Source organism: Prionailurus bengalensis, chromosome B4 (assembly GCF_016509475.1).
Source record: "Prionailurus bengalensis isolate Pbe53 chromosome B4, Fcat_Pben_1.1_paternal_pri, whole genome shotgun sequence".
NCBI classification, from domain to species: Eukaryota; Metazoa; Chordata; class Mammalia; order Carnivora; family Felidae; genus Prionailurus; species Prionailurus bengalensis.
In genome coordinates, this window is record NC_057358.1 from 131,052,015 (window position 1) to 131,068,012 (window position 15,998).

General features: G+C 56.2%; 1 protein-coding gene across 1 annotated transcript in view; it reads right to left on the bottom strand.

Annotated features, from left to right (window-relative positions):
- Positions 1 to 2,117: 2,117 nt before the first annotated feature.
- The window catches only part of TMPRSS6 (transmembrane serine protease 6), a 40,589-nt gene continuing 26,708 nt past the window's right edge, over positions 2,118 to 15,998 (bottom strand). The window contains 7 exon segments of the mRNA XM_043562486.1: positions 2,118 to 2,969; positions 3,522 to 3,641; positions 3,643 to 3,659; positions 6,998 to 7,269; positions 8,671 to 8,839; positions 9,145 to 9,261; positions 15,241 to 15,354. Of these exon segments, the coding sequence (XP_043418421.1) occupies positions 2,811 to 2,969; positions 3,522 to 3,641; positions 3,643 to 3,659; positions 6,998 to 7,269; positions 8,671 to 8,839; positions 9,145 to 9,261; positions 15,241 to 15,354 (968 nt within the window). The 3' untranslated portion in view covers positions 2,118 to 2,810.

Consider the following 15,998-nt stretch of genomic DNA (forward strand, 5'->3'; position numbering starts at 1 on the left):
GGCAGGTCTCTTCCTGCCTCCCGGCATCCCTAGACCAGCTAGGGATGCTGAGGGGGCAGGGGGTTGCTGAAATCAGGATAGCAGCCCCTCCCCCCCCGCTTCCCAGCCTCACCCTACCGTTCCCATGGCCCTTTGCTTCACAGCCTCTGCTGCGTCCTAACCCCCAGGGTGCCCCCTCTGCATCCTGCTGTGACTTCTCTTGGTCCCCTCCACACCTTGCCATTGCTGTCACCCTTCTGTCTCCAGTCTCAGAAAATATAAACACCCGGGCGCCTGCTCCACGTTCTCTGAGCCCGCCCGCCCGCAGGACCCTGGGCTTCTCTTTCCTGCCCAGGAGGGCCTCCCACCCCACCCTGCCCCGCCCTGGCCAAGCCCTGCTAAGTCTCCACCTTGCTCCCCTGCCCCGGCATCCCTGCAAAACAGGGGGCCCCTAGGCAGAGGCCTTGCCTGGGGCCAGGCGAGGCTCCCCCCCACCCTGCTCCACTCAGGCCGGGGGGGGGGGGGGGCCCTCACCACTCCCCTTGGGGCATCTGGCTCGCAGAACTGACCTCACATTTTGTGTCCTGCTTTGCAGAACCGTCCCCAGGAGGCTTGTTAAAAGAACAGACCGTCCAGCCCGCCCCCATCCCCATTCTAAGACCGGGGTGGGACCCACAAATGTCTATCTCAGCAGGGCCCCCAACACTGTGGCCGCGCCTGTGGGAAGCCTGAGAGGCTAGGGGCTGGAATGCTTTAACATCCTCCACCACCCCCCCCACCCCCACCCCCCCCCGGATCTGGAGCTGTCCCCCTAGGGTCTGCTCTGTCCTCTCATCCTGCAGGCGGGCCCAGCAGGCAAGAGATCGCCTGCACGGGCCTCTGGACTAGCAGGCCATAGCCAAAGCACCAGAGGTCCTCTCTGACCGCTGCCGCTTGGTCGCTAAGGCTCCGCCCTCCCAGCACCCTTTCAGCTCTGGCCACGCCTCTCAGCCTCCCGCGGGAGCCCCCCCTCTGGAGTGTCTATCTCCCCGCCTCCTCAGCCTCCCCGGCAGCGTGTCTTCTGAGGAGGGGCTCTGAAATCCTCCAGACCTCAAGCCCCCACCAGGCCAGGCAACAGGGGATCAGAACAGATCCCTTGGAATGGTCCCTGGGTGATTCCTCTGTCACCCAACCCCAATCCATGGAGGCACCTGGAGGACACTGAGGGTCCTTCAAGTCCATCCTTCCTGCCCCGCTCATTAGAGCCTACCCTCTCCCTCCTGGAGTCCTGCAGTGGCCTCCTCAAGGCCTCCCTGCCTCCCACTCCGTCCACACTGCTGCTGATGGTCCATTCCACAATGTGAATCCACTCGTGTGTCACTCTCCTGTCATAAAGGCTTGCGTGGCTTCCCAGAGCATGCAGGGTCAAGTCCTAAGCTCAACTCCAAACTCTTTGTCAGCTGCTCTGAGTCCCCCCCCCCCGCCCCCCCCCCACACTCCTTTTCATCCCTTCCCACTCAACCTCTGTTTCGCTCAAAACAGCTTACCAATATGTCCCGTTCTGGTGGGACTCTGCCTTTGCACGTGCTGTTCCCCTGTCTGGAATGCCCTTCCCCACCTTGGCCATCTTCGGGCCACACAACTCAAGTTCTCACCTCCTCCAGGCAGCCTTCCCTGACATCCCGAGTTCTCGGCTACCCCAGAGCCCCTTCATGCTGGATTGCCATCCGCAGGCCTCCTGAGATCAGGAGCTGAGCTCTGTGCATCTCCATGGCCCCACTGCAGGAGTTGACACACAGCAGGAGAGCCTGCCGGGTTAATGGCGCCAAGAATGCAAAGGGAGTGTTGTGCCGGAGAAGTGGAGGACTGGGAACCAGGAGGTGGGGCTTCCACGCCAGGCTTCACCCCCAACCGCGCGTGTGCCAATGAGGACGGCTCTGCTCCTCTCTGCCTCAGTTTCCTCCCAGGCTTCCAGAAGGAGCCCATCACTTGTCCCATCCTTCGCTCTGCTCTCCGGTTCACCAAACCCCTGCCTTCCTGGGGTTGGTCCTGGGACCTGGACAACTGCCCGGGAGGTCACTCTCCTGCCCCCACTGACCTAACCTTGGCCTTCCAGACATTTGACGAACAGACCGGGCAGGAAGCGGAGGCTCGCACAGTCGAGAGCGTGAGGTCAGTGCTCCGGGGCCCTGTTTAACCCCCAGAGCAGAGCCTCAGATCAAACGGCTTTATTCCACAGGGCGGCGGCTCATTTCCAGGTGAGAGTGAGCAGTGGATGCCCGGGGGACAGGTAGGGGTGGGGGGAGAACCCTACACCCAGGGCTCCCCCACCCTTTGGCGTACGGTGGCAGCTGGCCCAGCTGGCTGTCTCCGGGGCTCTGCGGGTTCGTCCTTGAGGGTGCCTTCCATCCACACCCCCCCCCCCTCAAGTTCACGGGCTGGGATCTGCTCGGCATTGGCAGAGGGGAGCCCAGACACCTCTTCTGGGACCCGGAAGCCCCGTTGGTGCTGCTGAACCATTTCCCCCACCCCCAGAGTCAGCAGTGGAGGAAGGGGGAGGGGGAGAGGGAATCAGAAGGTGACAGGGCTGGAATGTGAACCCCCTCAGCCGGGCCTGCTGACCATCCCGGCCCTGGGGTGCAGGGGGAGTCGACCACCAGCTGCTGGCCCTCCTCTTCCTCCTGTTGCCCTCCCCGGGGCAGATGTCAGGGAGCAGGTCGGGGACCACGGGACGCCACCCCCTGCCTCTGCAGGGCCCTGCTTGCCCCCAGAAAACTCGCTCCCCTGCCTCGTGGGTGCCCTGGCCACTTGAGTCCGGGAGGTGGGCCCCAGCTTGCAGGGAGGGCAGCTCCTCAGCTCAGCACCTGCTGGATCCAGCCAATCACTCCTGTGATGCGGGTGTAGACACCAAAGTAATTGGGCCGGCCACAGCCCAGGCCCCAGCTGACCAGCCCCGCCAGGAACCAGCGGCCACTGGGCTCCTTACACACAAGCGGGCCTCCCGAGTCGCCCTGCAAGGGGGAGAGAAGAGACAGGGCCGCGTCAGGGTAAGGCGAGGGTCCTGGCCGCTGGGAATTTTCCAGCCGACAAGAAAGTCACACCCCCTTCTGAAGCCTCTACTTGCCCCGCGCCTGGTAAGTGGAGAGAGCCCAAAGCAGCCCTGCCCGTGCTTCCGCGGGTCCTGGCCGTCGCGGAAGCGTCCGCGGGTGTCCCCACGCCCCACTCACCTCTGCCTCCCTTCTGTGGGCTCCCATCCCTTGCCACTGTGTCCCCTCGGGCAAAGTGCCTTGCAGGGGCAGGGGGCAGAACCGGGTTTGAGCCTTAGACCTGCCCCCCACGGTTCTCTTGAGATCTGGGACAACTTGGGGCAAGTCCCTCCACCCCACCCCCACCCGGAGCCTCAGTTTCCTCATCAATGAAGTTGGGGCTAGCCAGCCCCGCGTCGCTGGGAGGCTGCGGGGCCTCGGCAGGCCGGTGCGAGCAGAGGGCCAGGCCGCGGGTGGCGGGAGGGCCACCCTCCCCCCCTCCCTCCTCTCGCCCGCCCCCGCCTCCCCCAGAGTCACCTGGCAGGCGTCCTTCTTGCCCTTCCGGTAGCCGGCACACAGCATGCGGGGCGTCACCTGGTAGCGATAGGCCTCGCTGCACAGATCCTGCGGGATCAGCTGCACATCGACTTTCTGCAAAACCGTTGCTGGTGGGGCCTGCCCCGTGCGGCCGAGGACGGAAGGCAGACATGAGATCTGACTCTTCCTCCTGCCCTTCCCCTTGTTCTCAGGAGCCCCCCTTCATCTGCTCTGCTCACCCCCTACCCCTCCGCCTCACCATCACTCGGCTCTGGCTCCTTGCAGCCCCTGGGGACACAGCCCCCCCCCCCCCCAAAGCCTATCAGGACTAGTGTCCTTCTCCCCACCCCCCAGCCCCTCCTGCTGGCGGCCTCTTGCCTGCACTGCTCGGTGACGGCTCCTGGGGGATCTTTCCAGAGCGCACACCTGACCCCTACACTCTTCCCCGAAAAGTCATCAGTGCTACCCCAGCATCCAGCCCAGTGCTTTTCCACGAGTGCTTCACGTGAGACCCCGCAGGGAGCCTCAGTCGGCACTGTGCCTGGTCCCACCCTGAGATCTGGTCTGTTTGGCCAGCGGGGGGGCTCGACAGCGGTGTCTTTCTGGAAGCCCTCAGGTGGTTGGTTTGTTTTTTTTTTTGAATGTTTATTTATTTTGAGGGAGAGAGTGCAAGCCAGGGAGGGGCAGAGAGAGAGAGAGAGAGAGAGATTGGGAGACAGAATCCCAAACAGGCCCCAGGCTCCGAGCTGTTGGCACAGCCCGATGTGGGGCTCGAACTCACGAGCTGTGAGATCATGATCCGAGCCGAAGGCGGACACCTACCCGAGCCACCCAGGCACCCCAGCCCTCAGGCGGTTCTAAAGTGCGGGTCGGTGACAAAGCAGGAAAGACTATCCAATGGAAAAAAGACTGTCTCTTTAACAAATGGTGCTGGGAGAACTGGACAGGAACATGCAGAAGGTTGAAACTAGACCACTTTCTCACACCATTCACAAAAATAAACCCAAAATGGATAAAGGACCTGAATGTGAGACAGGAAACCATCAAAACCCTAGAGGAGAAAGCAGGAAAAGACCTCTCTGACCTCAGCCGTAGCAATCTCTTACTCGACCCATCCCCAAAGGCAAGGGAATTAAAAGCAAAAATGAACCACTGGGACCTCAAGATAAAAAGCTTCTGCACAGCAAAGGAAACAATCAACAAAACTAAAAGGCAACCAACTGAATGGGAAAAGATATTTGCAAATGACATATCGGACAAAGGGCTAGTATCCAAAATCTGTAAAGAGCTCCCCAAACTCCACACCCGAAAAACAAATAACCCAGTGAAGAAATGGGCAGAAAACATGAATAGACACTTCTCTAAAGAAGACATCCAGATGGCCAGCAGGCACATGAAAAGATGCTCAACGTCGCTCCTCATCAGGGAAATACAAATCAAAACCACACTCAGGTATCACCTCACGCCAGTCAGAGTGGCCCAAATGAACAAATCGGGAGACTATAGATGCTGGAGAGGATGTGGAGAAACGGGAACCCTCTTGCACTGTCGGTGGGAATGCAAACTGGTGCAGCCGCTCTGGAAAACAGTGTGGAGGTTCCTCAAAAAATTAAAAATAGACCTACCCTATGACCCAGCAATAGCACTGCTAGGAATTGACCCAAGGGATACAGGAGTGCTGATGCATAGGGGCACTTGTACCCCAATGTTTATAGCAGCACTCTCAACAATAGCCAAATTACGGAAAGAGCCTAAATGGCCATCAACTGATGAATGGAGAAAGAAATTGTGGTTTATATACACAATGGAGTACTACATGGGAATAAGAAAGAATGAAATATGGCCCTTTGTAGCAACGTGGATGGAACTGGAGAGTGTTATGCTAAGTGAAGTAAGCCGTACAGAGAAAGACAGCTACCATATGGTTTCACTCTTATGTGGATCCTGAGAAACTTAACAGGAACCCATGGGGGAGGGGAAGGAAAAAAAAAGAGAAAGAGAGGTTAGAGTGGGAGAGAGCCAAAGCATAAGAGACTCTTAAAAACTGAGAGCAAACTGAGGGCTGATGGGGGGTGGCAGGAAGGGGAGGGCGGGTGATGGGTATTGAAGAGGGCATCTTTTGGGATGAGCACTGGGTGTTGTATGGAAACCAATCTGACAATAAATCTCATATATTAAAAAAAAAAAAAAACTGCGGGTCGGGTGAACTCCTGGTTCAACCTCCTCACAGTGGCCTATGAGACCCCTGTCCTTCCTGCCGGTCCTCACCCAGACCCACCTGCCCCCAGCTCCCCTCTGGTGCCGGCCGTTCTCAGGGCTCCCTGGGCAGCTTCCTGTGCGCTTAACCGAACACCTTTCTTCTCCGCTTTGTTACTGCCCACCTGTCCTCCCAGCCCCAGCTTAGATATAGCCCCTCCTCTGGACGCCTCCCAGACCGTGCCTGGCTAGGTGTCTCCTCTGGGCTGCCACCGCCGTTGTGCCTCCCCACCCATGTCGGCTCTTAGCACCGTCTCCCCCCAGAATGTTCTCATCTTTATAGTCCCTTTGCCCAACTCAATGCCTAGCATATAGTAGGTGCTCATAAATGTGCCCTTGGATGAATGAATGAATGAAGGAAGGAAGGAAGGAGCAAATGAATCAACCCTTGATTTACTCTTCTCCATCATCCCCTCCATCCAGTCACTTTCCATCTGAGCCTCAGTTTCCCCATCTTTAAATTATCCTCACGGTCCTGCTGGCCTGCCTCCAGATTGTACATCATGTGCCCGTCTTTAAAGCCACCACCTTTAAGGGGTGCTGGGCATAGTCACGGAACAGAAGTAGCCTCTAGGGATGGTCAGTTTAGGTGGGAAGGGGAGAAACCCCCCTGCTGCTGAGAGGCTGTAGCAGGAACAGCAGGGGGTCTGGGGTCAGGCGGTCCTAGGTTCCAATCCTCTCTGGCTGTGTGACTTTGAGCAACTGCTAAAAAAAAAAAAAATGTCCCTGTGCCTCAGTTTCCCCATCCATAAAATGGACGTAATAGCCACCCTTCAGGGTGTCCGATGGAATACATGAGACCACGTTCCCTAAAACCCCACCTCGATGTAGAAAGTGGTAACAATTAAGAGCGCTCCCCAGGCCCCCTCCACCCCACCTCTGTCCCAGGAGCGGAGGTCGGAGCTTGCCCGTGGGGCTGGCTGTTGGGTTCCTAGCCTGCCCCACCACCTCACCCATATCCCCCAACGGAACATGCCCCCCTCCCCCGCGACCTTCGTTCCCTTTAAATACGTCATGCAAGGAGGGAAAGGCCTGGAAGGCAGGAGCCACCCGCTTCTGTGACAGGCATTCCGGGTTCACCCGGGACCAGAGGGCCTCCGGGGTGGAGCCCTGGGGCCCTTTGCCCCGCCCCCTCGGGGCCCGGAAGCTACGGGAGGTGGCCCGCTCCCCGACTCCCTAGACCTGCCCCCCACCCCCCCCCACCCCCGAAGCCGGCTCACCGCCCTCGCGCAGGGCGCCCCAGCCCGTGATCCAGCAGTGCAGGCCGGGCTCGAAGAAGTGGGAGCGCGCGGGCAGGCAGACGGGGCGCACGGCGGGCGAGCGCACCACGGGGTGGTCGAGCTGCAGCAGGGCCACGTCGTAGTCGTGGCTGTCCTCCTCGTGGTAAGGGTGCAGGAGCAGGCGGCTCACCTTGAAGGACACCTCGCCCGGCCAGCGCGAGCTCTGCCACACCTTGCCCAGGAACACGGTCCACAGCGCCGGGGAGGCCATGCTGGGGGTGGGGAGGGGGCGCGTCCTCGCTCAGCCGCGGCCTCCCCGGTCCCAGCCCCTGAGGAGAGCCAGCTTCCCCACGTGGGCCGCGGGCCACCACACCCTCCCTTCCCCACCCCCGGGTAGCTGGTGGGGGGGGGGGGTACAGCGTGGGTGCTGGCGCCAGAATCCCCCTGCCTGGGTTCCAGTCCCAGCTTCACCCCTGCCTCCGTGTGTGTGCGCCTCTCTAGCCCTCAGTCTCCCCGTCTGCGAAATGGGAATAGCACCTTCTACTCCTACGTTACTGGGGGGATTCAGTGAGACTGTGCGTGTAAAAAAATTAGCACAGCGCCAGGCAGTGACGAACATTTCTCTCCTTTTTGTCCCTGCGCTTTACAGATGGGGCTGCTGTGAGCTCGCTGAGACCTGCCTAGTCCTCACTGGGGAGGGGAGGGGGCTCCGAGTGTGGAGCAGTCAGCAGAGAAGGGGCAGTGAAGACCCCCTCCCCACTCCCCCGCCCCCCATGTCAGGTCAGCGTCCAAATCTTTCTTTACCTTGCGGGCTGCGGGGAGCCAGGGAGGCAGTGAGAGAATGAGGTGGTCAGACTGCACCCAGAAAGAGCCCGCAGGCACCTGGGCAGGGAATGCAAAGCGGAGCTGGGCTCTGGGCTGCCTGGGGTGGCCCGAGGCGCTGGCGATAGCGTGGACGGGCCACGGCTGAGCATTGGCCGGGTGCACCGAGAGAACTTGGTCTCTGGCTCTGGATGTAAGGAGCAGGGGGTGGGACGCCCCGATGGCTCCTGGCCTTTGGCTGGGGGCTGTGTAGACCCAGGACAGAAGAGGAGGTGTGGGAGGGGAGTCCAGGGCTGGCTGTCCTGGGGGTGAGGCGGGGCAGGGGGGATGATGGGCAGGAGATGGGGGCCGGGGGTGGGGTGGGGAGGAGGTGTTGAGAGCCCATCGTGCAGATGGAGAAGACCTCCGTGGGGCTGGGTGGCATGTCCCTTCTTGGCTTCTTTGGGCCCCACTCACCAGGTTGGGGGGCAACCTGGCAGAGGGGGGGCATGGCCTATGGCCAGGTCGGGCAGTTCTGTTCTCTGCTGGTACCCCTAGTTTCCGGTCCAGCTCCCTAGCAGGAGCGCAAGAAATATTTCTGAATGAATGAGTAAATGAGTGAGTGGGGAATGAATCACTGACCCAGCTTGAATCGAGATACTGGAAGTAGAACAGAGAGGTTGAGCATCCTTTCTGGGGCCGCAGACTATGTTCATGGTGGAGCCAGGACTGAACCCAAGGGTCAGAACAGCCCGTCTGTTGGGCTTCCACCACCCTTCCTTCCTGCCTGGATCTCAGACCCGCTGTCCACCCCTGCCATGGCCTTCTCTACCCCGTCTCTTGTGGTCTAGGTGCCCATGCCCCCCACTCACCTGTCCTCCTGGAAGCAGTGAGCGGCTGTTATCACCCAGCGGTCAGCGATCAACGCCCCCCCACAGATGTGTCGGCCCCGAACCTGGAGGCTGGCCTGCCAGGGCCACTCGCCCTCCGAAGACACGGCGCCGCCCACTATGCGGCCGGAGGGGCCCTGGAGGCCACAGTCTGGGTGCGTGGGGGAGGGGCAGGGCCAGAAGCCGGTGAGAAACAGGCAGAGAGAGACGGAGAAGGGGAGGCATCGAGGAAGGGCAGAGGACAGATGGAAGGAGGCGGGAAAAAGAATAAAGGAGAGGACGGACCCAGAGCAGGTGCAGAGGCAGGACAGAAAGAGACAAAGTGAGCTCTCCTTCAGCTTCCCCGTGTGGGCACCTCCCTCCCCGCCACACTCCAGGGCCCAGCCGCTGGAGAGAGGCTTCTCTCCGCCCGTCTGCCCTGTTGAAGGGCCCCAGGCAGCCGCAGGCCAGGCTTACCACAGTGCTGCTCGTCTGAGCCGTCCCTGCAGTCCAGCAGCCCGTCACACTGCGGGTTGGGCTTCTTCACGCAGCTGCGGTCCTCACACTGGAAGGTGAATGTCCCACAAGGCACCCCTGCGGGAGAAGGGGTGGGGATGGGTCACCGAGAGTAGGTGCCCAAGCCCAAGGGAGCCTCTGAAACAGGCCCAGGGAATATGGAGCCTGGAAGAGGCCAGAGGAGACTGCGGAGTGATCCCTCGACCACACTGAAGGGGTCCCTGGGGCTCCTGCAGCATGTCCTAAAGGCAGGCCGTGTCCCCTCCCCACCCTTCACCCCCTTCAGACTGGTGTGGAGACCAAGGCTGTGTCTCCTCAGCAGGCTGTGACTCCCGAGGTCGTGCCTGCCACTCCAGGTGTACCGGGAGGCAGAACTATGCCTCCACTTTCAGACTAGGCTTCCAAGAACAGGGCTGTGCCTCTCCTGGCATTCTGAGGCTCCCCGCCAAGCCCAGCCTGCCTCCAGACCCCGGCCCCAGCCAGCCGCCCGCCTGCTCCTCACCGTCTTCGCCGCGAAGACCTTTCTGTGCCACCACCTGGTCTTGGCCTGCTCTCCTTTCCTCCCGCCTCTTTACATTTTACCTCTCTTCAAGGCCATGTTCAAAGCCCACCTCCTCTAGGAAGCTTTCCCTGCCTGATCTCCTCCCGCAGTCCAGACTTCCTGTGCTCCTGGACATGATGTCCAGAAGGTGATGTGCCAGTCACCCATCATGTCTTCCTACTAATGGACAATCCCAGAGGGCAGGTGACTTTTATTCCCAGTCCCTCACTCTGCTTCACCTATCCCTGGGTTGTCTGCAGGTGTTGGTTGGCTGGTTGGATGAATGGATGGATGCATGGGTGGTTGGATGGTTGGATGGTTGCATGGATGCATGGATGCATGGATGGATAGATGGCTGCATGGATGGATGCATGGATGCATGGATGGACAGATGGATAAATGGATTGATGGATGGATGGATGCATGCATGCATGGATGGATGCATGGATGGATGGATGGATGCATGCATGCATGCATGAATGCATAGATGGACAGATGGATGGATGGATAGATGGATGGATGGATAGATGGATGGATGGATGGATGGATGGATGGATAGATGGATGGATGGATGCATGCATGCATGCATGCATGCATGCATGGATAGATACATGGATGTATGGATGCATGGATATATGGATGCATGGATGGATGGATGGATGGGTGGATGGATGGATAGATGGATGGATGCATGGATGGATGCATGGATGCATGGATGGATAGATGGATGGATAGATGGATGCATGGATGGATGCATGCATCCATGGATGGATAGATGAATGCATGGATGCATGGATGGATAGATGGATGGATGCATGGATGGATAAATGGATGGATGGATGCATGCATGCATGCATAGATGCATGGATGGATGGATGGATGCATGGATGGATAGAAGGATGCATGCATGGATGGATGGATGCATGGATGGATAGATGGATGGATGGATGGATGCATGCATGCATGGATGGATGGATAGATGGATGGATGGATGGGTGCATGCATGCATGCATGGATGGGTGGATGGATGCATGTATGGATGGATTGATGCATGCATGCATAGATGCATAGATGGATGGATGGATGGATGGATGGATGGATGGATGGATAGACAGATGGATGGATGCATGGATCGATGGGTGGATGGATGGATGGATGGTTGGATAGATGGATGGATGGATGGATGGATGGATGGTAACATGGATGGATGGATGCATGCATGGATGCATGGATGGATGGATGCATGGATGGATGGATAGATGGATAGATGCATGCATGCATGCATGGATGGGTGGATGGATGGATGGATGGATGCATGGGTAGATGGATGCATGGATGGATGGATGGATGCATGCATGCATGCATGCATAGATGCATAGATGGACGGATGGATGGATGGATGGACGGTAACATGGATGGATGCATGGATGCATGGATGCATGGATAGATGGATGGATGCATGCATGCATGCATGGATGGGCGGATGGATGGATGGATGCATGCATGCATGCATGCATGCATAGATGCATAGATGGACGGATGGACAGACGGATGGATGGATGGATGGATGGATGGTAACATGGATGGATGCATGGATGCATGGATGCATGGATGCATAGATAGATGGATGCATGGATGCATGGATGGATGCATGAATGCATAGATGGACAGATGGATGCATGGATGGATGGACGCATGCATGGATGGATGGATGGATGGACGGATGGATGGATGCATGCATGCATGGATGCACAGATGGATGGATGGATGCATGAATGGATGAATAGATGGATGGATGGATGCATGGATGGATGGGTAGATGGATGGATGGATGCATGCATGGATGGATGGATGGATGGATGCATGCATGGATGCATGGATGGATGGATGCATAGATGGATGGATAGATGCATGGATGGATGGATGCATGGATGATGGATGCATAGATGGGTGGATGGATGCATGGGTGGATGGGTAGATGGATGGATGAATGGATGCATGCATGGATGCAAGGATGCATGAATGGATAGATGGATGCATGGATGCATGGATGGACAGATGGATGGATGGATGCATGGTTGGATGGATGGATGGATGGATGGATGCTTGGATGCATGGATGGATGGATGGATGGATGGATGGATGGATGGATAAACAGATGGATGCATGGATGGATGGATGGATGGATGGATGCATGAATGCATGGATGCATGGATGGATGCATGAATGCATAGATGGACAGATGGATGGATAGGCGCATGGATGGATGGATATATGGATGAATGGATGGGTGGATGGATGGATGGATAGATGGATAGATGGATAGATGCATGGATGGATGGATGGACGGATGGATGCAGATGGACAGATGGATGGATGGATGGATGGATGGATAGATGGATGGATGGATACATGGATAGATGGGTGGATGGATGGATGGATGGATGGATGCATGGATGCATGGATGCATGGATGGATGGATGGACGGATGGATGGATGCAAGCATGCATGGATGCATGGATGGATGGATGCATGAGCATAGATGGACATATGGATGGATGGACGCATGGATGGATGGATGCATGAATGGATGGATAGATGGATGGATGGATGGATGCATGGATAGATGGATGGATAGATGGATGGATGGATGGATGCATGCATGGATGGCTGGATAGATGGATGGACGATGGATGGATGGATGGATGCATGAATGCGTGCATGGATGCATGGTTGCATGGATGCATGGATGCATGAATGGGTAGATGGATGCATGGATGGACAGATGGGTGGATGGATAGATGGATGCATGGTTGGATGGATGGATGCATGCATGCATGCATGGATAGATGGATGGATGCATGGATGGATGGATGGATGGATGGATGGATGGATAGATGGATGGATGCATGGATGTATGGATGGATAAATGGATGTATGGATGGATGCATGGATGGACAGATGGATGGATGGATGGATGGACAGACGGATGGATGCATGGATGGATGGTTGGATGGATGGATGCATGGATGGATAGATGGATGCATGGATGGATGCATGGAAGGACGGATAAATGGATGGATGGATGGATGGATGCATGCATGCATGCATGGATGTATGGATGCATGAATGCAGATGGACAGATGGATGGATGGATCGATGGATGGATGGATGGATGCATGGATGCATGGATGCATCGATGGATGGATGGATCGATGGATGGATGGATGGACGGATGGATGCATGGATGGATGCATGGATGGATGCATGGATGGATGCATGAATGCATAGATGGACAGATGGATGGATGATGCATGGATGCATGGATGGATGCATGGATGCATGAATGGATGGATAGATGCATGGATGGATGGATGGATGCATGCATGGATGGATGCATGGATGGACGCATGGATGCATGAATGGATGGATAGATGCATGGATGGATGGATGCATGGATGGATGGATGCATGGATGGATGGATGGATGGATGGATGGATGGGTGGACGGATGGATGGATCAATGGATGGATGGGTGGATGCATGGATGGATGGATGGATAGATGCATGGATGGATGCATGGATGGATGGATGGATGGATGCAGATGGACAGATGGATGGATGGATGGATGGATGGATAGATGGATGGATGCATGGATGCATGGGTAGATAGATGGATACATCTATTCATGGATGGATGATGCATGGATGTATGGATGGATGGATGATGTATGGATGCATGGATGGGTGGATGCAAGGATGGATAGATGGATGGATGGATGGATGGATGCATGGGTGGATGCATGGATGGATGCATGAATGCATAGATGGACAGATAGGTGGATGGATGCATGGATGCATGGATGGATGATTGCATGAATGGATGGATAGATGGATGGATAGATGCATGGATGGATGGATAGATGGATGGATGCATGCATGGATGGATGGGTGGATGGATGGATGGACGGATGGATGCATGGATGGATGCATGGATTGATGGATGGATGCATGGTTGGATTGATGCATGGATGGATGGATGCATGGATGCATGGATGGATAGTGAATGCACGGATGGATGCATGGATGGACAGATGGATAGATGGATGTATGGATGGATGCATGGTTGGATGGATGGATGGATGGATGGATGGATGGATGGATGCATTGATGGATAGTTGGATGTGTGGATGGATGCATGGATGGATGGATGGGTGCATGGATGGATGCATGGATGGATGGATGCATGGATGGATAGATGGATGGATGCATGCATGGATGGATGGATGGATGCATGAATGCAGATGGACGGATGGATGGATGGATAGATGGATGGATGGATGCATGGATGGATGGGTAGATGGATGGATGCATGGATGCATGGATGGATGGATGCATGAATGGATGGATAGATGGATGGATAGATTCATGGATGGATGCATGGATGGATGGATGGATAGATGGATGGATGCATGCATGGATGGATGGGTGGATGGATGGATGGATGGATGGTTGGATAGATGGATGGATGGATGCATGGATGGATGGATGGATGCATGAATGCAGATGGACGGATGGATGGATGGATGGATAGATGGATGGATGGATGCATGGATGGATGGGTAGATGGATGGATGCATGGATGCATGGATGCATGGATGCATGGATGGATGGATGCATGGAGGGATGGATGCATGGATGGATGGATGCATGAATGGATGGATAGATGGATGGATAGATTCATGGATGGATGCATGGATGGATGGATGGATAGATGGATGGATGGATGCATGGATCGATGGGTGGATGGATGGATGGATGCATGGATGCATGGATGCATGGATGCATGAATGGATAGATGGATGCATGGATGCATGGATGGACAGATGGATGGATGGATAGATGGATGGTTGGATAGATGGATGGATGGTTGGATGGATGCATGCATGCATGCATGCTTGGATGGATAGATGGATGTTTGGATGGATGCATGGATAGATAGATGGATGGGTGCATAGATGGCCAGATGGATGGGTGCATGGATGGATGGATGGGTAAACATGAATACAGACAGGAGACTGGGCAGACCAACAAATGAGTGGATTGATGGTCCAGTAGGGAGACTAACAGCTAGAAGGATGGATAAATGAGTGGATGGAAGGTCCAATAGGCAAATAGGTAGGTAAAGAGACCAATGGTTGGATGCGTGCATACATGCATTCATAGATATGTGGACGGAGAATGGAATGATGGACACACAGGTAGTTAAGTGAACTCATAGATGAGTAGATTAATGGTTCAGTGGATTGGGAGGCAGGTTGTTGGACAGATGGGTGGATGGGTGGTTGGACGGATGGACAGATGAATGGACATATCAGCATCCATACAGATGGGTTGGTAAGTGTTTGGACAAGAAGGCAGAAGCCCTTGCTGAAGAAGCATGTGGAAGGGCTGGGCTGTCTGGCTAAGCCCATTGTTTGGTTTTCCTCTGGACAGCTGGTCACCCCCCACCCCTACCTCCCTGGCACTGCTCCTCATCACTCCCGTTGAGACAGTCAGGCTGCCGGTCACAGATTCTGGACAGTGAGATGCACGTGCTGTCTTCTTGGCACTGGAATGTGGCTCTGCAGACTGTGTGGGGACACACAAAGGAGGCAGGTGAGAGAAGCCAGAGAAGCCAGGCCGGGAACCTGTGCTGCCTGCAGAACATGTGTTATGATCCCAGATGTCTTTCTTAGCTACTCTACCCACCAAGTTTCACAGCAACCCTGTGAGGTACTGTGAGGCACCCCGTTTCATCAGTGGAAAGAGAAAGGAAGTGACTTGTCCAAGGTCACCTGGCTGAGCCAGAACCTGCAGCCAGATGCTCTGGTTCCAAAAATGAGGCACCTTCCCCAGCACATCTCCCTTCCCTCCCGCTTCTCTCCCCAAGGATGTAAAATTGGGTGGGACGGGGTTGGGGGAGGCCTGGGGAGGTCACACAAGAAAAGGCTGCCCCGGTGGTGAATCTGGGGGCCCAGAAGCCAGAACTCAGAGGGACAGGCATTATTCCAAGAGACCACCAGGGCCGGGCAGTGGGGAACATAATTCCAAGAAGATGGCAGCTGCAGTCCGAACCCGAGTAGAGGAGTGAAGACCGCACTCGAGGGAGGGAGACACAGGATTATCTCCTTGGCCGCCCACGCCTCGCCTGTCCCTGCACAACAGCCTTCCCCTTCCTGGTCCTCCAGCCACTCTGTTCCTTCTTGGACAGCCGGCTGGGGGCCGTGACCTGA